At 43.1% G+C, this 20849-nt stretch overlaps 1 protein-coding gene and 1 non-coding gene across 2 annotated transcripts; both read left to right on the forward strand.

Annotated features, from left to right (window-relative positions):
• Positions 1-160: 160 nt before the first annotated feature.
• On the forward strand, positions 161-11211 carry LOC120037929 (T-lymphoma invasion and metastasis-inducing protein 1-like). The gene is made up of 5 exons (XM_038983886.1): positions 161-295; positions 747-843; positions 4275-4362; positions 4921-5093; positions 5864-11211. Exons 2-5 carry the CDS (start codon positions 804-806, stop codon positions 6682-6684), a joined length of 1122 nt encoding a protein of 373 aa, XP_038839814.1. The 5' UTR covers positions 161-295; positions 747-803; the 3' UTR covers positions 6685-11211.
• Positions 11212-14025: 2814 nt separating this feature from the next.
• On the forward strand, positions 14026-14108 carry trnal-cag. Its single transcript has one exon. It is a non-coding gene; the product is annotated as a tRNA-Leu (tRNA).
• Positions 14109-20849: the final 6741 nt, after the last annotated feature.

The raw sequence follows: 20849 nt of genomic DNA on the forward strand, positions 1-20849 counted from the left end.
CCTACCTTCCTCCTCCCTCTCTCTCTCCCTACCTTCCTCCTCCCTCTCTCCATCTCTCTCCCCCTACCTTCCTCCTCCCTCTCTCCATCTCTCTCTCCCTACCTTCCTCCTCCCTCTCTCCATCTCTCTCCCCCTACCTTCCTCCTCCCTCTCTCCATCTCTCTCCCCCTACCTTCCTCCTCCCTCTCTCTATCTCTCTCCCCCTACCTTTGTCTCCATCTCTCTCCATCTTCCAGTGTTCAAGACTGCGGTGGTCTTTGTGTACAGAGATCGCTCCAAGCAGAGGAAGAAGCTTGTGAGTGTTTCTTTACCTCTGTTACTATACTGCTGGGGGGCCCGTGTCCTAGAGGGCCTTTCGGAATGCTTTTAGTTTTGAACAGACACAATGGGGTCACCCGCAGAGTGGATCTGGGCTAATGCTGCTCTTAAGTCTTCATGTGAAAGTTAAAAGGGTTGAGTGCTCCAATACAATATGCACTTTCCGTACGCTCCATAAAGTAGAGGGGAACTGTTTATTAGATACAGTATCATTACACTACATAAAGTAGAGGGGAACTGTTTAGATACAGTATCATTACACACACACACACTTGCCTGTAGCAAACCTTGCTCTAAAAGTGTGTGTGTGTGTGTGTGTGTGTGTGTGTGTGTGTGTGTGTGTGTGTGTGTGTGTGTGTGTGTGTGTGTGTGTGTGTGTGTGTGTGTGTGTGTGTGTGTGTGTGTGTCTCTCTCTCTCTCTTTTTCAGGGCGGGTCTCATCGTCCTGCTGTGTCAGATGACAGAGTCCCGTTCCTTTTCCGTCACATGATCTCAACAGACGCCCTACAAGTCCGCGCCCTCACAAGTATGTGTTTTTAACCCTCTCTTTCTTTTACTCTGCCTGATCCCTCCACCTTTCTGCTTTCCTCTCTACACCCCTCTCACCCTCCATTAGACAGGTCTTCACGGGTCCTAAAAAGTTGGACCGGTTCTGAAATGTACCTGGGGCTTTCACATCCTCACCCGATATGCATGAATATATTTTTTATAATGTACAGACTCGTTCCGAACGGACCCGATGACAACTAGACCCGTTTCCTTTTAGACCTGGTCTGATCCGAGTGAGGGAAGCAGCAGAAAAGTAATTATTTAAGCTACTTTATTAAGCGACGCTTATAAGGCGTGAGAGAAGGGAGGTAGAGAGAGGTGCCGATCTAGTAGGCGGGTGAATGGCCGTACTGTGAGTGAGTGACACAGGGAGGGAGAGAGAGGTGCTTTACTGTGAGAGAGTGACACAGGGAGGGAGAGAGAGGTGCCTTACTGTGAGAGAGTGACACAGGGAGGAAGAGAGAGGTGCCTTACTGTGAGAGAGTGACACAGGGAGGAAGAGAGAGGTGCCTTACTGTGAGTGAGTGACACAGGGAGAGAGAGACCGCAACCAACCAAGACGACTCGAGCTATAGTAGGCCAATAGTTGCCATAGCTAGGTTATTTATCATCCAATACAATGACGCTGCCATAGCTAGGTTATTTATCATCCAATACAATGACGCTGCCATAGCTAGGTTATTTATCATCCAATACAATGACGCTGCCATAGCTAGGTTATTTATTCCCCCTGTCTTGACTGCATCAAACCCGGGAGGAGCTAGTTAAGCTAGCTAACGTTAGCTAGCTAGGCTAATTTATCATCCAATACAATGGCGTAGTACCTGTCTTGACTGCATCAAACCTGGGAGAAGCTAGTTAAGCTAGCTAACGTTAGCTAGAAAGGCTAATTTCTCATTCTACAGTTATCAACAACTCCATTCAGAACATTAAGTGAGAGCAGGGCAAGTCCTGTTGGCTCTTGGTCGTTATTAGCTGTCCTTCCCCTTTAACTATTAATTCCATCATTTTAATTCCATCTACCATTGATTAGATATCTCCTAACGTTTGCCACACGGATGCTCTGTGACTGCAGCCTACTGTCGCTTTGATGACTTATGATTGGCCAACCACAACAAACTATTTGTGCCCCAGACTCGTGACAATCATATCCGACCCAGACCCGTGACAATCATATCCGACCCAGACCTGTGACAATCATATCCGACCCAGACCCGTGACAATCATATCCGACCCAGACCCGTGACAATCATATCCGACCCAGACTCGTGACAATCAGATCCGACCCAGACCCGTGACAATCATATCCGACCCAGACCTGTGACAATCAGATCCGACCCAGACCTGTGACAATCAGATCCGACCCAAACCCGTGACAATCAGATCAGATCCGACCCAGACCCTCGACAATCATATCAGATCCAACCCAGACCCGTGACAATCATATCCGACCCAGACCCGTGACAATCATATCCGACCCAGACTCGTGACAATCATATCCGACCCAGACTCGTGACAATCATATCCGACCCAGACCCGTGACAATCAGATCCGACCCAGACCCGTGACAATCATATCCGACCCAGACCTGTGACAATCAGATCCGACCCAGACCTGTGACAATCATATCCGATCCAGACCCGTGACAATCAGATCAGATCCGACCCAGACCCGTGACAATCAGATCCGACCCAGACCCAGATCCGACCCAGACTCCCTCTTCCAGTCCCTGTCCCTCCTTCGTTTTACTGTCCCTGTCCCCTCCTTCGTTTTACTGTCCCTGTCCCTCCTACGTTTTACTGTCCCTATCCCTCCTTCGTTTTACTGTCCCTGTCCCTCCTTCGTTTTACTGTCCCTGTCCCTCCTTCGTTTTACTGTCCCTGTCCCTCCTTCGTTTTACTGTCCCTGTCCCCTCCTTCATTTTACTGTCCCTGACCCTCCTTCGTTTTACTGTCCCTGTCCCTCCTTCGTTTTACTGTCCCTGTCCCTCCTACGTTTTACTGTCCCTGTCCCTCCTTCGTTTTACTGTCCCTGTCCCTCCTTCGTTTTACTGTCCCTGTCCCTCCTTCGTTTTACTGTCCCTGTCCCCTCCTTCGTTTTACTGTCCCTGTCCCTCCTTCGTTTTACTGTCCCTGTCCCCTCCTTCGTTTTACTGTCCCTGTCCCTCCTTCGTTTTACTGTCCCTGTCCCCTCCTTCGTTTTACTGTCCCTGTCCCTCCTTCGTTTTACTGTCCCTGTCCCTCCTTCGTTTTACTGTCCCTGTCCCTCCTTCGTTTTACTGTCCCTATCCCTCCTTCGTTTTACTGTCCCTGTCCCTCCTTCGTTTTACTGTCCCTGTCCCTCCTTCGTTTTACTGTCCCTGTCCCTCCTTCGTTTTACTGTCCCTATCCCTCCTTCGTTTTACTGTCCCTGTCCCTCCTTCGTTTTACTGTCCCTGTCCCTCCTTCGTTTTACTGTCCCTGTCCCTCCTTCGTTTTACTGTCCCTGTCCCTCCTTCGTTTTACTGTCCCTGTCCCTCCTTCGTTTTACTGTCCCTGTCCCCTCCTTCGTTTTACTGTCCCTGTCCCCTCCTTCGTTTTACTGTCCCTGTCCCTCCTACGTTTTACTGTCCCTATCCCTCCTACGTTTTACTGTCCCTGTCCCTCCTTCGTTTTACTGTCCCTGTCCCTCCTTCGTTTTACTGTCCCTGTCCCTCCTTCGTTTTACTGTCCCTGTCCCTCCTTCGTTTTACTGTCCCTGTCCCCTCCTTCGTTTTACTGTCCCTGTTCCCTCCATTTGACCTGTCCCTCTATCGTTTTACCTGTCCCTTTTTCCTCCTTCATTTTACCTGTCCTACTCCATCCATCATTCTGCCTCATCTCTCTTCCTCTCCACCTATTCTTCTTCCACTAGATAGTAGGGATTTAAGGCGATCTTGATAACTCTCTCTCCCTGCTCTCTCTCTCTCTGCTCTCTCTATCTCTGCTCTCTCTCTCTCTGCTCGCTCTCTCTCTCTGTCTCTCTCTCTCTGTCTCTCTCTCTCTGCTCTCTCTCTGCTCTCTCTCTGCTCTCTCTCTGCTCTCTCTCTGCTCGCTCTCTCTCTCTCCCTGCTCTCTCTCTCTCTCCCTGCTCGCTCTCTCTCTCTCCCTGCTCTCTCTCTCTCTCCCTGCTCGCTCTCTCTCTCTCTCTTTCTCTGCTCTCTGCTCTCTCTCTGCTCTCTCTCTGCTCTCGCTCTCTCTCTGCTCTCTCTCTGCTCGCTCTCTCTCTCTCCCTGCTCTCTCTCTCTCTCCCTGCTCGCTCTCTCTCTGCTCTCTCTCTCTACTCTCTCTTTCTCTGCTCTCTGCTCTCTCTCTGCTCTCTCTCTGCTCTCGCTCTCTCTCGCTCTCTGCTCTCTCTCTTTCTCCCTCCCTCTCTTTCTCTCCTTGCTAGACTCCGAGGGTACAGCGGTGTGTGAGATAGTTCACGTGAGGTCAGAGTCTGAGGGGAGACCAGAGAGAACCTTTCACCTGTGCTGCAGGTGAGTTCTGACATCACAACTGTGTGGCTGACATCACATCGAGAACACATTTGAAATACCTATCTGTTTAAACATATAGCTATTTTCAATTTAATGAAAAGTATTCATGTATCAATTCAATAAAATACAGAAAAACACATATTGCAGCACAATTACACGTGTGTGCTTTGTGTGATTGTGTGTGTGTTTACATAATTGTGTGTTGTGTGTGCTTGTGTGTGTTTACATGAATTTGAATGTGTGTGTGTCACATGGATGTGTGTATTGTGTGCTTGTGTATAGGTTTACATAAATGTGTGTATTGTGTACGTCTGTCTGTCTGTCTGTCTGTCTGTCTGTCTGTCTGTCTGTCTGTCTGTCTGTCTGTCTGTCTGTCTGTCTGTCTGTCTGTCTGTCTGTCTGTCTGTCTGTCTGTCTGTCTGTCTGTGTGTGTGTGTGTGTACACCCATAATATATTTGGGTGTATATTTCTAATGTATTTTGTGTATGTGTCTTTAACGTGTCCCTGACCCCAGTTCTGTAGACAGTAATTTAACGTGTCTGTGTCTCTGACCCCAGTTCTGTGGAGAGTAAGAAGGACTTCCTGAAGACAGTCCACTCCATCCTGAGGGATAAACAACGACGTCAGCTGATGAAGACTGAGTCTCTACCTCCCAACCAGCAGTATGTCCCCTTCGGAGGAAAACGCCTCTGTAACCTCAAGGGAAACAGACCGGCAATGAACAGAGCAGGTAACTGATTCCTCTGTAACCTCAAGGGAAACAGACCAGCCTTTCCTTGTAAACTATCAACTTCAGTGTAGTGTTATGTCTCTCCCCTGTTTCTCTGTGTAGTGTGTTACTGCATTTTAATTTGTCTATGTACTGTAATGTACTAACACTCTTACCTCTCTCTCACACCTCTCTCTCGCTCTCACATCTCTCTGTCTCCTGTCCTCTTTCTCTCTCTCATGTCCTTCTCGCTCCCCCTCTCTCTCGCTCCCTTCTCTCTTTCTCTCTCCTGTCCCTCTCGCTCTCTCTCTCTCCTGTCCTTCTCTCTCTTGACCCTCTCTCTCTCTCCTGACCCTCTCTCTCCCTCTTTCTCTCTCTCTCTCCCTCTTTCTCTCTCTCCTGACCCTCTCTCTCCCTCTTTCTCTCTCTCTCTCTCTCTCTCTCTCTCTCTCCTGTCCCTCTCTCCCTTCTCTCTTTCTCTCTCCTGTCCCTCTCGCTCTCTCTCTCTCCTGTCATTCTCTCTCCTTCTCATCTCGCTCCCCTTTCTCTCTCTCTCTTTCATCTCTCTCTCTCCCGACCCTCTCTCTCTCGACCCTCTCTCTCTCTCCTGACCCTCTCTCTCCCTCCTGTCCCTCTCTCCCTCTCTCTTTCTTATCTCTCTCTCTCTCTCTCTCCTGTCCCTCCCTCTTCCTGTCCCTCTCTTTCTCCCTCCCCCCCCTCTCTCTCGCTTTCTCTCCTGTCCATTTCTTTCTCTCCAATCTCTCTCCCTCTCTCTCTCTCTCTCCCTCTAGTCTCAGCCCCGTCTCGGACCCTTGGTCGCAGGAAGCTGGTTAGGAACCGATTCATCATTGACACCGACCTCGTTCTCCATGACAACCACGAAGACTCTGACTCTAACCCCTCCCACTCTACCCATGACCATTCCCACCAGCCTCCACATTCCCATAACCTCCTGCCTCCTACCCAGAAGCCTCAGCAGCGGACGCTGGTGGTGACTGGAGGCGACACGGACCGCTGGGTGGAGGAACAGTTCGACCTGGGTTGCTACGATGACCAGGGAGGAGTGACGGGGGAGGAGAGGAGGATGGAGGGAGGGATAGAGGGAAGGATGGAGGGAGGGATAGAGGGAAGGATGGAGGTGAAAGAGACGGACATTCTGAGCGACGATGATGAGTACTGCAAGTCAGTCAGGGCTTCGTCAGCCGAATCCAGCCTCCTGGAGGAGAGGATGGAGGGAGCAACTCTAGAGGAGAGGAACAAAGACCAGGACAGAGGGGTAGAAGAGGAGGCGGAGGAGGCGGAGGGAAAGAAAGACGAGAGGAGACAGAACGGAGAGGTAGAGGAAGAGAGGAGGACCTCCCAGGGCATTTTCCAAGAGGCCGAGGGGGGTGAAAGGGGTGAGTTACAGGTAGACTCTGACTCCCCCGTCCCTCCCCCCTCACGGTCCCCCGCACCCCCGGCGAAGCTTACCCCCCTCAGGAAGCAATGGGCCGCGGAGGGCGTGGCCGGGAAGCAGTGTTCCGTGGAGCGAGTGGCCGAGAGGGACCACTGTGATGTCATCTGGGTGCGACGCGAAGACTATGCCAACGGAGGGAACAACGACGTCTTCTGAGACTGAGGAACGGATGAACAACAGAAAGAGAGGAAGAGAAGAGATCAACGCCTTCTAGGGAGAAGAGGATATGACACACGGCATATGACAGACGGGATATGACAGACGGGACATGACACATGGCATATGACAGACGGGATATGACAGATGGGACATGACAGACGGGATAAGACAGACGGGACATGACAGACGGGATAAGACAGACGGGACATGACAGACGGGACAAGACAGACAGGACAAGACAGACAGGATATGACAGACGGGATATGACAGAGAGGATATAACAGACAGGATATGACAGACGGGATATAACAGACGGGATAAGACAGACGGGACAAGACAGACAGGATATGACAGACGGGATATGACAGACAGGATATAACAGACAGGATATGACAGACGTGATATAACAGACGGGATATGACAGATGGGATATGACAGACGGGATATGACAGACGGGATATGACAGACGGGATAAGACAGACGGGCTAAAACAGATGGGCTAAGACAGACGGGACATGACAGACGGGATAAGACAGATGGGCTAAAACAGACGGGCTAAGACAGACGGGATAAGACAGACGGGATATGACAGACGGGATAAGACAGACGGGATATGACAGACGGGATAAGACAGACGGGCTAAAACAGATGGGCTAAGACAGACGGGATATGACAGACGGGATAAGACAGACGGGACATGACAGATGGGATATGACAGACGGGATAAAACAGATGGGATATGACAGACGGGATATGACAGACAGGACACAAATGTGACTGCTGAGTTCGTTCACACAAGCTTTAAATAGGAGGTTTTCGAGGAGGGATGAAGGACCCTTGTCGATGTTAAACTCTATCTCCTCTCACCGCTCCACGGGTGTATTCCCCAGGAACCAAACAGGGAGGGACTAACCTGAACTTTGTCCAATAAAGAAACACTCATTTTCATTTACGAAACGTTTTTTCCATTACAAAACGATTTGCACTAATGAATACAACCCCCGTCGCTCACCTTCTCCTGACAATCCTACTGTCTTCTACTCGGCGACAGACTCACAGGCTCACAATGCCTCAACTGAACTGCTATCAGATGGGAGAGAGAGGCCGCACACGCAAACACACTGGACTATGATCTTGTTGCCAAAAAAAAAAAAAAAAAAAAGTTTATTTTTCAAACGCAGGAGTGACGGGTCATATTTTTGCTTCTCTGACTTAGAAACGGTGTTTGTTTGTTTGTTTTGTAACACTCAAGGGCTGTGTGTAACTTCGAAAACCTTGTCTGCATCTCAGATGCTACCGTACCGTGTACCCTTTTTAGTGCACTGTTCACCCTGGACCCATAGGGTTCTGATCCTAAACCTTGTCTTCAGGGGCTACAGACTGCTGTGTAATATACGACATAGAGATAGATAGAGGACACAACTTGGATATAATTACAAAGATGAGATCTCTTTCCATCTCTATGGTGTACAACCCTGCTAGCTTTACCGCGCTTATACTCTTCTGCTCTATATCGGCTGCTGATAGAACTCAGAGCAACTGTCCAGGCACAATTATAGCGTATTGTCTTTTCTAAAATAACATTTTTATTCACGTCTACCAACGTATTTGTTCAAATCTTGATTTTGTTGACTATGGGGGGAAAAAATGAACTAAACAATTATTTTTTTTGTTTTTATTTCTGTTTACATGACAGCCAGTGTTACTCACTCCCTGACCCTCGCATGGGACAGGATATGACATCATAATAGTAATAATATTACTTCCTGTTTTACTTGAATTTTCTTTGGAGTTATGTTTGAAAGGAAAATGTTTGACAAAACACCGGCTGTTACTGACTGCAAAGCAGGATCAATGAATTAGCAGGATCAATGAATTAGCAGGATCAAGGAATTAGCAGGATCAATGAATTAGCAGGATCAAGGAATTAGCAGGATCAATGAATTAGCAGGATCAATGAATTAGCAGGATCAAGGAATTAGCAGGATCAATGAATTAGCAGGATCAATGAATTAGCAGGATCAAGGAATTAGCCAGCTGACGTTGATTACAAGAAAACCATAATTTTTCTGGTTCATTAAGAAAGCTAAACTTAGATCTTTGTTTTTGGTTCTTGAGTAAATTAGACCATAATGCCCATTTCAAGCTTATCTTTAAAGTAAGAAGTTATTTCAGAACATTTAGGCAAGTAAGCTGGATAACTCAATAAATATGCTTTGTAGTATACCCATCTGGACTGCTGCCAATGTCGACCCTACTACTGTGTCATGCTGCCTTCAAAATGCTCCTCAGAACTGGGAAATACAAGGTTCCCGACTGGGAACTAAATAGTTGAACGACCCTGCCAAGTCGGACTTCCAAGTGGAAAAAGTCTGAGGTAATTTTGATACCCCGAGTTTACGAGTTGTGATGTTTCGTCACTGACCTTTCAATGAAAAGATAAAAAACAAATAAACATTTTGACATCGTCTAACTCACTGTATCAATGTGGATAATGCTGCTAGTTTGACAATATTATCAACATTAAGAAAGCTAGTCAACTTTATCATTATAAATGTTAGCTAGCTCATCTAGCTAGCTAAAATCTCATTGGTTAAAGAATTGTTTCCGAATTCAAAAGCAATTGAACAAAGTAATGTCAGACTTACGACTTTCTAATTTAAATGTTTCAGTTCCAACGAGCATTAGCTTCTGACTAGCTCTTAGAGGAGTTAGCATTAGCTTCTGACTAGCTCTTAGAGGAGTTAGCATTAGCTTCTGACTAGCTCTTAGAGGAGTTAGCATTAGCTTCTGACTAGCTCTTAGAGGAGTTAGCATTAGCTTCTGACTAGCTCTTAGAGGAGTTAGCATTAGCTTCTGACTAGCTCTTAAAGGAGTTAGCATTAGCTTCTGACTAGCTCTTAAAGGAGTTATCCTTAGCTTCTGTTTCCTCTTGTGGTTGTACGACAAGTCACAATCAAGGCAGCACGCAAAGCAAAGACGAAAACGTTTTTCGAACACTCAGACCCCTGTTCTTCTTTTGGTTTTGCACTATGGAAGCCCCGCCTCATCAGTCCTCCAGAACCAAAACAAAACAACCGCTGGGTCCTCTCTGCTGGGTGGAAATAGAAACTAAAGACTGTTCCTTTTGAAGTAGAACAAACCTCCCCTGGTTACCAGATACGTGTAGCGTACCACAAAGCGGGATCGATGAGTTAACCGGCTAACTTGCCTAAATATTCTGAAATAACATTACTTATTTTAAAAAGACAAGGTTGAAATGGGCATAGTCTAACTGAACCAATAACTAAAAAACACATTTTAAAGTTTAGCTTTCTTATTAATAAACCAGAAAATCTATATTTATTTCTGGTTGTTTATTTAAAGTTAGCTGTTGAACTCATTGATCCTGCTTTGTTTACCTCTTCTGGATTAGTTGCCAGATCTTTTTGTTGTTGTCATGTCAAACAGAATGATATTTATCTACAAATGAGCAAAGCTATAACAACAACAAAAAAGTTTGAAAGTTTGAAATCTGAAAAAAAAAAAAACAGCTCTTTTGTTGTCTGTTTACATTTGACATTTTGGTCATTTAACAGATGCTCTTATCCAGAGTAACTTCCTGTCTATTCCCACCCGGGGATCTATGTCCTAATTCCTCACTAGGCTTTCTCTCCCACACTGTCTTGTTCTATGGCTATCTAATACTCGTGGCACAAAACACAGAATACTGTATATCTCAAAAAAAAGAAAAAAGAACACAGACTTATTTATGGATGTATTCAAACTGCACTTCTACTCAACCGTGGGACAGAATTACATGGAACTGAGAGACTGTTTGATCAACACAACACATATATCCGGGATTAAACAGGAACCGGGGTTTTAACTGCACAATATACATTCATAGGGGTTCTATAACCGCTAGAGCTTCTATAACAAGAAAACACTCTGGCTCCAGTTATAGCTTATATACTGTATATATATATATATATATATAACAAGGACCCCCGAGTTGTTCCTTGTTAGTTGACACAATCGTGCAGATAAAACTCCTGGCTCCGAGTTAGCAATGAGACCTATATGCAGGATGTTCAGGAATGCTGGACTTAAAAACACAACTAATAGTAGTTGTTGTTGTTGATAGAGTTGTTAGCGTTAGCACACACGGCAAATCAATGATCTTTTAATAACTCCTAGGACCTATACTACTACTACTACTGTTACTACCCCTGATGCATCCCAAACCGTACCCTATCCCCTATATAGTGTAATACTTTTGCCCAGTTCCCCGTAGGGCTCTGGTCTAAAGTAGTGGGTATAGGGTATAGGGTAGTGTTTATTGGGACGTAAACATTGTGAAGTACAATCGCTGGTCTAGAGCTGAATCTTGTGACTTCCTTTGACTTTCCCCTCTTTTTTTTGTATTTTGCCATTTTCTTTTGTAAACTGTGTTCGTAAATAGGACTGCCGATTACCATTAATATAACTATTATTATTATTACTATTGTTATTATTATTAAAAAAATTACATTTCTTATCGGATTTTGGTATTTTGTCTTTTTTTTGTGTGTGTGTTTCTCAATAATATATATATATATATATATATATATATCCTGTTAATGTGTCTTTATTTAGACAGACCTGTATATTAAATGATGAAAAGACGAGGATGGTTCATTATAGTTTCTTGATCGGGTACAAGCATCTTTTGGAACTGTGGTTAAACCTATAGCAAACCAACCATGGTCAAATGAACTGGTTAAACCTATAGCAAACCAACCATGGTCAAATGAACTGGTTAAACCTATAGCAAACCAACCATGGTCAAATGAACTGGTTAAACGTACCTATAGCAAACTAACCATGGTCAAATAAACTGGTTAAACCTATAGCAAACCAACCATGGTCAAATGAACTGGTTAAACCTATAGCAAACCAACCATGGTCAAATGAACTGGTTAAACGTACCTATAGCAAACTAACCATGGTCAAATAAACTGGTTAAACCTATAGCAAACCAACCATGGTCAACTGAACTGGTTAAACCTATAGCAAACCAACCATGGTCAAATGAACTGGTTAAACCTATAGCAAACCAACCATGGTCAAATGAACTGTTTAAACCTATAGCAAACCAACCATGGTCAAATTAACTGGTTAAACCTATAGCAAACCAACCATGGTCAAATTAACTGGTTAAACCTGTAGCAAACCAACCATAGTCAAATGAACTGGTTAAACGTACCTATAGCAAACCAACCATGGTCAAATGAACTGGTTAAACCTATAGCAAACCAAGCATGGTCAAATGAACTGTGGTTAAATGTACCTATAGCAAACCAACCATGGTCAAATGAACTGGTTAACCAGTTCATTTGACCATGGTTGGTTTGTTATAGGTACGTTTAACCAGTTCATTTGACCATGGTTGGTTTGCTATAGGTACATTTAACCATAGTTCATTTGACCATGGTTGGTTTGCTATAGGTACATTTAACTACAATTCATTTGACCATGGTTGGTTTGCTATAGGTACATTTAACCATAGTTCATTTGACCATGGTTGGTTTGCTATAGGTACATTTAACCATAGTTCATTTGACCATGGTTGGTTTGCTATAGGTACATTTAACCATAGTTCATTTGACCATGGTTGGTTTGCTATAGGTACATTTACCACAATTCATTTGACCATGGTTGGTTTGCTATAGGTACATTTAACCACAATTCATTTGACCATGGTTGGTTTGCTATAGGTTTAACCAGTTCATTTGACCATAGTTAGTGTGCTATAGGTTTAAACGTACCTATAGCAAACCAACCATGGTCAAATGAACTGGTTAAACGTACCTATAGCAAACTAACAATGGTCAAATGATTAAATAGATTTTCAGAATGTCAGATAATGTTCTTGCCTTTGTTACCTATTTTAGACCCATTTTTGCTAAACTTTAAATACAATTGTCATCAATGAATACAAAGTTGAGTGTAAAAGTGTTTTGATCACAGATTATCAACACGTTGTTTTCATAAGAAGAGAACATGTTACAAATGTGTTCACTGTTTCCGGCGACTGCACAAAATGTTAAATGGCGTTATCAGTAGTAGAATATAAGGAAATATGTAAACATGGGAACTGTCTAACTGCTATGGTTCTTGACAACATTGCAGGGAAGAAAGTTTAGTTATTATGTAAGTAACTTTGGGTTACTCCTAAAGACATCATCTCCAACATTAACGCTTTGTTTTCGGTGTGATTTGAGACTCGGTTCGTATCAGTTGTGTTCCTCCATTTTATTCACCGTTTCTTATTTATTTTGTGGATTGCGTTTCTGCGTCGGTGGAAAGTTGACGAACCTATGAGCGCACCGGCATCTGGATTATAATGATATTGATGAATAAATCCGGTACACAATGTGGATATTTAATTTTTTCCTTTTGATCAGGAATAATATTTATTTTGATGTGTATGACATTTTTTGGGGGTGAAATTTGCATTAAAAAAGGACAGTAATTACCCATAATTCCTGCACCTTTTTGATAGTTGTATTTCCAAATTTGATCATCATGATTTAGTTACTGCAAAGACAATCTATTGATCTCAAATCAAATCTACTTAAAAGACAGACTAACTTTCTGTTTTGTCAGCTTAGACTCAACAAATGTTTGTGTTAATCTTTTTGCAAACAGTCATGTTTTAAAGAATGCACTTGCAATTCTGACGGTATCATTTGGTTTGGATTGATGTATTTGTTTTGAGAAGGCAGCTACATAATTTGTTTTTTTTTAAATGTACTGTTTTGCAAACTGTCACATAGTTTTGTGTCTTGTGAACACCGTTTCGAAAACTGACAACGTTGTTACAAAAAAAAATGCTTGTATGCGATTGAGAAGCTGTAATACTGTAAATTGTTGGAGTCTCTTATCTGTTTACAAGTCTGAACGGATTCTTACACGTTAAGTACACCGGTTTGACCGCCAGGTGGCGGTAATTCGTCATGGGAAAGTGTTTCACTAACTACCAAAAGTGTACGGGTCTGTATCTTCGTAGTCTCCAGTGGCCTCATCTTGCCTCGTTTATAAATCGTTGGCCTACATGATTTTCACGCAAAAGTTGGAATTGATCAAAACTGAACTTGACGTGAGAATGTGCTTTCCTCCCACTGCAAACTTTAAACCATGTGTACGGACACTTTCTATTGGTTGAAGTATTGCATTCCCAGAAGGCAACAGTAGCAGGAATATATGATGACACTATTATTCAGAACAATAAAACAGGTAACTAAACAGAAGACGCAATCGTTTGCGTCAGAGAGAAGGGTGAAAATAGAATTATTGTATCATTGCACTCAGCGTGTCAGGATGGCCGAGCGGTCTAAGGCGCTGCGTTCAGGTCGCAGTCTCCCCTGGAGGCGTGGGTTCGAATCCCACTTCTGACAGTCTTTTTTGTTGAGCTTCCCAAGTGGCGCAGCGGTCTAAGGCACTGCATCTCAGTGCTAGAGCCGTCACTACAGACACCCTGGTTTGAATCCAGGCTGTATCACAACCGGCCGTGATATGGAGCCCATAGGGCGACGCACAATTGGCTCAGCGACGTCCGGATTTCTTCTTAACTGACGTGCCTAGTTAAATAAATACAAATGTAAAACATCTCAAATAATTAGATATTGTCATCTATTTCCTACTATTTATTTAATTTCCATGATAATTGAAGAATAAATTCCTCACTTTTTCTGATTCATGATTTCAAACTCGCGAAATAGTCTACAACAAGTTAGGATAGGCTACGTCCCACGTCCCATTTCGTTTCATTGGACCTACTTCACAGTAGTAAGTATATAAACTCAAGTATTTTCCTCTATGCGATCTGAAGTTTAACGGTAGAACAGACTTTTTCTTGTTTGTAGGCTACGTCTGAATAAAGCAATGTTAAATTTCTCGAGTAGACAATATCTAATTTATCAACATAATACATTATTATACATATCATGACCATTGCAGAATAAATTCCTCACCTTTTCTGGCCATGATGAGTTCATAATCTCGAAGTAGCCATACAACAAATTACCATGGGCTTCTCTCATTTAATTGAGCCTATTAGATAGGCTATTACAATGTATAGTTTTTTGCTCTAGCCTAGCCTATATGCATCCAACAGGGAGCGCAGTTTATAACATACAGTAGAATTGAACAGGTGAACAGACAGTTGATATTTTGCATTGAAGTGTGTAGGTTACCACTGTAAGTAGGGCCCTCGGTGTTGCCAACTAATTTCCAGGGGGAGTTGCTAGAGGCAAGTCGATTTGTTGCTAAAAGTTGCTAAATGACGTTGTGATGTCATTGCGTAATAACGTAAAACTGCGTCATTACGTAGAATACACAATAACGTTACTCAAATTGACTGGCTATCTCGGCGAAAAATATGATTTGACATTTGTTAGTTTAGATTTGTTTGTTTATCACATATTTTTTTGTAAAAGTAATATAAACACAACGCATTTTATATGATCAGATATTTATTTTTTTAAACACAACACATTTAATTATTGAACAATTACACATTACACATTACAAATATATAGGACAAAACATACATCACGACAAGAGAAAGACCACAACACTAATAAAGAGAGACCTAAGACAACAACATAGCATGGTAGCATCACATGACAACACAGCATGGCAGCATCACATGACAACATAGCATGGCAGCAACACATGACAACATAGCATGGCAGCAACACATGAAAACACAGCATGGTAGCAACACAACATGGCAGCAGCACATTGTAGCAGCACAAAACACGGTACAAACATTATTGGGCACAGACAACCATGACGGATAATGGGGGGCCTTTCCAATGAAATCATGACCGCTAATGGGGGGCCTTCCCAGGGCAATCATGTCAGATGACAGCCCCCAGTTTGTGTCCGATTGTTTCATCGACACCATTATTTAAACTAATGTAAAGTCAGTTATTGTTGGTTGATTTTTGAATTAAGTTTGTCAGGTTGTAGTACAACTGTTCGAACACTAGATGGAGACAAATAACCAGTTTAGAAACTCCACATTATATCTGTACGTTAGCGCATTATACAAGTCTTTTACTTGATGTCTATATTAATTCATTCATTGTTTTCCCAGTATTGAAAAGCTTACTTTAAAGGGTCGAGGGGATGTCTAAATATAAAATGTATTCATAAAAAAGATTCAAACGGACACAACCATTGGTGTGCTACTTCCAAGTTGGTTCCACTGAAAATGGGTATAGTGAACGCACTAGACTACCGCCACAAACATAAATACTAGCGCTGTCAAACGATTCAAATAATTAATCAAGTTAATGGCATTACTTAATCGAGATTTATCAACAACAACAAAATAATCGCTCAAATTTGGCTTTAAATAAATAAAGATTTTTCCATTGATGTTTAAACGGCATTTTCACCATAAACAACACAAAAGTCACTAACATACAGCTATTAATGATCCCAATGTTCCAGTAGGACTACTCCCTGTTATCAATGTTTCAGCAGGACTACTCCCCGTTATCAATGTTTCAGTAGGACTACTCCCTGTTATCAATGTTTCAGCAGGACTACTCCCCGTTATCAATGTTTCAGTAGGACTACTCCCTGTTATCAATGTTTCAGCAGGACTACTCCATGTTATCAATGTTTCAGCAGGACTACTCCCTGTTATCCATGTTTCAGCAGGACTACTCCCTCTATTCAACGTTTCAGCAGGACTACTCCCTGTTATCAATGTTTCAGAAGGACTACTCCCTGTTATCAATGTTTCAGCAGGACTACTCCCTGTTATCAATGTTTCAGTAGGACTACTCCCTGTTATCAATGTTTCAGAAGGACTACTCCCTGTTCTCAATGTTTCAGTAGGACTACCCCCTCTAATCAATGTTTCAGTAGGACTACTCCCTGTTATCCATGTTTCAGCAGGACTACTCCCTGTTATCAATGTTTCAGCAGGACTACTCTCTGTTATCAATGTTTCAGCAGGACTACTCCCTGTTATCAATGTTTCAGCAGGACTACTCCCTGTTATCAATGTTTCAGTAGCACTACCCCCTGTTATCAATGTTTCAGAAGGACTACTCCCTGTTATCAATGTTTCAGTAGGACTACTCCCTGTTATCAATGTTTCAGTAGGACTACTCCCTGTTATCAATGTTTCAGAAGGACTACTCCCTGTTCTCAATGTTTCAGTAGGACTACTCCCTCTAATCAATGTTTCAGTAGGACTACTCCCTGTTATCCATGTTTCAGCAGGACTACTCCCTCTATTCAATGTTTCAGCAGGACTACTCCCTGTTATCAATGTTTCAGCAGGACTACTCCCTCTATTCAATGTTTCAGCAGGACTACTCCCTGTTATCAATGTTTCAGTAGGACTACTCCCTGTTATCAATGTTTCAGCAGGACTACTCCCTCTAATCAATGTTTCAGTAGGACTACTCCCTGTTATCCATGTTTCAGCAGGACTACTCCCTCTATTCAACGTTTCAGCAGGACTACTCCCTGTTATCAATGTTTCAGCAGGACTACTCCCTCTATTCAATGTTTCAGCAGGACTACTCCCTGTTATCAATGTTTCAGTAGGACTACTCCCTGTTATCAATGTTTCAGTAGGACTACTCCCTGTTATCAATGTTCCAGTAGGACTACTCCCTGTTATCAATGTTTCAGTACGACTACTCCCTCTTATCAATGTTTCAGTAGGACTACTCCCTCTTATCAATGTTTCAGTAGGACTACTCCCTGTTATCAATGTTTCAGTAGGACTACTCCCTGTTATCAATGTTCCAGTAGGACTACTCCCTGTTATCAATGTTTCAGTACGACTACTCCCTCTTATCAATGTTTCAGTAGGACTACTCCCTGTTATCAATGTTTCAGCAGGACTACTCCCTGTTATCAATGTTTCAGTAGGACTACTCCCTCTATTCAATGTTTCAGCAGGACTACTCCCTGTTATCAATGTTTCAGTAGGACTACTCCCTGTTATCAATGTTTCAGCAGGACTACTCCCCGTTATCAATGTTTCAGTAGGACTACTCCCTGTTATCAATGTTTCAGCAGGACTACTCCCCGTTATCAATGTTTCAGTAGGACTACTCCCTGTTATCAATGTTTCAGCAGGACTACTCCATGTTATCAATGTTTCAGCAGGACTACTCCCTGTTATCCATGTTTCAGCAGGACTACTCCCTCTATTCAACGTTTCAGCAGGACTACTCCCTGTTATCAATGTTTCAGAAGGACTACTCCCTGTTATCAATGTTTCAGCAGGACTACTCCCTGTTATCAATGTTTCAGTAGGACTACTCCCTGTTATCAATGTTTCAGAAGGACTACTCCCTGTTCTCAATGTTTCAGTAGGACTACCCCCTCTAATCAATGTTTCAGTAGGACTACTCCCTGTTATCCATGTTTCAGTAGGACTACTCCCTCTATTCAATGTTTCAGTAGGATTACTCCCTCTTATCAATGTTTCAGTAGGACTACTCCCTCTTTCAATGTATCAGTAGGACTACTCCCTGTTATCAATGTTTCAGTAGAACTACTCCCTGTTGTCAATGTTTCAGCAGGACTACTCCCTCTATTCAATGTTTCAGCAGGACTACTCCCTGTTATCAATTTTTCAGCAGGACTACTCCCTCTAATCAATGTTTCAGTAGGACTACTCCCTCTATTCAATGTTTCAGTAGAACTACTCCCTCTTATCAATGTTTCAGTAGGACTACTCCCTCTTTCAATGTATCAGTAGGACTACTCCCTGTTATCAATGTTTCAGTAGGACTACTCCCTGTTATCAATGTTTCAGCAGGACTACTCCCTCTATTCAATGTTTCAGCAGGACTACTCCCTGTTATCAATTTTTCAGCAGGACTACTCCCTCTATTCAATGTTTCAGAAGGACTACTCCCTCTAATCAATGTTTCAGTAGGACTACTCCCTCTATTCAATGTTTCAGAAGGACTACTCCCTCTATTCAATGTTTCAGTAGGACTACTCCCTGTTATCAATGTTTCAGCAGGACTACTCCCTGTTATCAATGTTTCAGTAGGACTACTCCCTGTTATCAATGTTTCAGCAGGACTACTCCCTGTTATCAATGTTTCAGCAGGACTACTCCCTGTTATCAATGTTTCAGTAGAACTACTCCCTGTTATCAATGTTTCAGCAGGACTACTCCCTGATCCCAATGTTTCAGCAGGACTACTCCCTGTTATCAATGTTTCAGTAGGACTACTCCCTGTTATCAATGTTTCAGAAGGACTACTCCCTGTTATCAATGTTTCAGTAGGACTACTCCCTCTAATCAATGTTTCAGTAGGACTACTCCCTGTTATCCATGTTTCAGCAGGACTACTCCCTCTATTCAATGTTTCAGCAGGACTACTCCCTGTTATCAATGTTTCAGCAGGACTACTCCCTCTATTCAATGTTTCAGCAGGACTACTCCCTGTTATCAATGTTTCAGTAGGACTACTCCCTGTTATCAATGTTTCAGCAGGACTACTCCCTCTAATCAATGTTTCAGTAGGACTACTCCCTGTTATCCATGTTTCAGCAGGACTACTCCCTCTATTCAACGTTTCAGCAGGACTACTCCCTGTTATCAATGTTTCAGCAGGACTACTCCCTCTATTCAATGTTTCAGCAGGACTACTCCCTGTTATCAATGTTTCAGTAGGACTACTCCCTGTTATCAATGTTTCAGTAGGACTACTCCCTGTTATCAATGTTTCAGCAGGACTACTCCCTGTTATCAATGTTTCAGCAGGACTACTCCCTGTTATCAATGTTTCAGTAGAACTACTCCCTGTTATCCATGTTTCAGCAGGACTACTCCCTCTATTCAACGTTTCAGCAGGACTACTCCCTGTTATCAATGTTTCAGCAGGACTACTCCCTCTATTCAATGTTTCAGCAGGACTACTCCCTGTTATCAATGTTTCAGTAGGACTACTCCCTGTTATCAATGTTTCAGTAGGACTACTCCCTGTTATCAATGTTTCAGCAGGACTACTCCCTGTTATCAATGTTTCAGCAGGACTACTCCCTGTTATCAATGTTTCAGTAGAACTACTCCCTGTTATCAATGTTTCAGCAGGACTACTCCCTGATCCCAATGTTTCAGCAGGACTACTCCCTCTATTCAATGTTTCAGTAGGACTACTCCCTGTTATCAATGTTTCAGTAGGACTACTCCCTGTTATCAATGTTTCAGCAGGACTACTCCCTCTAATCAATGTTTCAGTAGGACTACTCCCTGTTATCCATGTTTCAGCAGGACTACTCCCTCTATTCAACGTTTCAGCAGGACTACTCCCTGTTATCAATGTTTCAGCAGGACTACTCCCTCTATTCAATGTTTCAGCAGGACTACTCCCTGTTATCAATGTTTCAGTAGGACTACTCCCTGTTATCAATGTTTCAGTAGGACTACTCCCTGTTATCAATGTTTCAGCAGGACTACTCCCTCTTATCAATGTTTCAGCAGGACTACTCCCTGTTATCAATGTTTCAGTAGAACTACTCCCTGTTATCAATGTTTCAGCAGGACTACTCCCTGATCCCAATGTTTCAGCAGGACTACTCCCTCTATTCAATGTTTCAGTAGGACTACTCCCTGTTATCAATGTTTCAGTAGGACTACTCCCTGTTATCAATGTTTCAGCAGGACTACTCCCCGTTATCAATGTTTCAGTAGGACTACTCCCTGTTATCAATGTTTCAGCAGGACTACTCCCCGTTATCAATGTTTCAGTAGGACTACTCCCTGTTATCAATGTTTCAGCAGGACTACTCCCTCTATTCAATGTTTCAGTAGGCCTACTCCCTCTATTCAATGTTTCAGTAGGACTACTCCTTGTTATCAATGTTTCAGCAGGACTACTCCCTCTTATCAATGTTTCAGCAGGACTACTCCCTGATCCCAATGTTTCAGCAGGACTACTCCCTCTATTCAATGTTTCAGTAGGACTACTCCCTGTTATCAATGTTTCAGTAGGACTACTCCCTGTTATCAATGTTTCAGTAGGACTACTCCCTGTTATCAATGTTTCAGTAGGCCTACTCTCTCTATTCAATGTTTCAGCAGGACTACTCCCTGTTATCCATGTTTCAGCAGGACTACTCCCTCTATTCAATGTTTC

This window comes from Salvelinus namaycush, unplaced genomic scaffold, assembly GCF_016432855.1.
Source record: "Salvelinus namaycush isolate Seneca unplaced genomic scaffold, SaNama_1.0 Scaffold199, whole genome shotgun sequence".
NCBI classification, from domain to species: Eukaryota; Metazoa; Chordata; class Actinopteri; order Salmoniformes; family Salmonidae; genus Salvelinus; species Salvelinus namaycush.